Genomic DNA, 1,482 nt, shown 5'->3' with positions numbered 1-1,482 from the left:
GGGGGCGCTCTAACAAATGAATCTTCTGCATCAGAAACCTATGCGCTTGGGGGCCGTCTCTCCAACCGCGTGTGCTTCCTCCAACTAACCGCCCCTTCCCGGTTGTATTGTTGCAGCCCATCATGGAGCTGCTACCGGACACCCCGCTGATCAAGATGATGCAGCACCTCGGCGTCGACGACCTGCTCGCCTGCCGCCTCGTCAGCAAGCGGATCGGCGCCGCGGCCCTGCACCCGGACGCGTGGGCCCACCACCGGCTGGGCCTCGACCGGCTCCCCGCCGACGCCAACAAGTGCGTGTGCCCGGTGCTGCGCTTCGCCCCGCAACTCGACGCGCTGGGCGAGTACCTGACGCCGAGGCCGGCGCCGTGTCGCCTGGCCGACTTCCCCGTCCGCTGCGCCGTGGAAGAGTTGTGCGTGTCCGTCTGCGAGGACGCCGACGCCGACGCCTGGGCCGACACCTTCGAGCTCGTCCGGCGGCAGGCTGCGCTGGGCCGGCTCAAGAGCCTGACGCTGCGTCTCTACGGCTTGGCTCCCGGGGACACGGCGGTGGAGACGGTGGTGTCGACGCCCGGGCTGGAGCACCTCGACGTCAGAGTCGAATTCACGTACGGGGGCCGAATCGCCGAGCTTCCCGCCATGGCCGCGCCCGCGCTGCACACCGTGCGGCACTTCGAGTGCAACCTGAGCACCAAGACGGAGGCCTTCGTCAACTCCATCCTGGCCGAGCACGCCACCACGCTCGAGACGATCAACCTCTCGGACCGCAACCGGGGCCTGCTCTCCCTGACTTCCACGGCGCCGCTGCTGGCCGCCATGACCCACCTGCGGGAGCTCCAGTGCGGTGCCCTTCCCGGACTGCAGGCCCTGGCCGCCTGCGAGTCGCTCCGCGTCCTGCGCCTCACCCTCACCATCGACGCCAGACACCAGGGCGTCGCCCAGGATGCCGCCGAGCTGCTCCGGAACGCCGTCCAGCTGCGCGAGGTGACCCTGAGCTTCTGGCCCCCCGTCGGCTACTACTTCGGCGGTGAAGTCGTCGGCGGCGCGGCCTGCGTGGCCCTCATCCCTGCGCTGGCCTCGTCCGGTGAAAGTCGCCTGGAGAAGCTGGTCGTCTACAACTCGATCCGATCAATTTGGAGGCAGTGCGATCAAGCGACGCAGCGGAGGCTCCAGCAAGGCATGCCGCTTCGGGTACGAGAGCCCTCGCCCCTGCTCCAGCCTCTGATGAGTGCGCTGCCCTCGCTGCGGGCCCTGCGCCACCTGAGCACGGACGAGGACCCCGACCTGCTGCTGCCGGCCGTCAGCCCCGCCTCGGCCCCGGCCCTGCGGAGCGTCGGCGTGACCCTCATGGACGCGGACTGCGCCCACGCCTGGCTGCACGGCGACACGGTGCAGACCGTCCTGGACGCCAACCCCTCGCTCCACATCGAGGTGAGCGCCCGGACACTCTGCTGCGGTGAAGCCCTCCGCGCCTCCTGCGAGA

At 69.7% G+C, this 1,482-nt stretch overlaps 1 protein-coding gene across 1 annotated transcript; it reads left to right on the top strand.

Moving 5' to 3' along the window:
* Positions 1-119: 119 nt before the first annotated feature.
* LOC113217428 (uncharacterized) lies at positions 120-1,482 on the top strand (the record flags this gene model as incomplete). Its single annotated transcript, XM_052269922.1, is given in 1 exon segment — positions 120-1,482. A coding segment is annotated over 1 exon segment (1,360 nt), but the record flags the coding sequence as incomplete, so codon positions are not given.

The sequence above is a fragment of the Frankliniella occidentalis genome, unplaced genomic scaffold, assembly GCF_000697945.3.
Source record: "Frankliniella occidentalis isolate FOCC.00 unplaced genomic scaffold, Focc_3.1 Scaffold106, whole genome shotgun sequence".
NCBI classification, from domain to species: domain Eukaryota; kingdom Metazoa; phylum Arthropoda; class Insecta; order Thysanoptera; family Thripidae; genus Frankliniella; species Frankliniella occidentalis.
The sequence above is the reverse complement of the archived record's forward strand: the minus strand, read 5'-3'. Positions and strand labels throughout refer to the sequence as shown.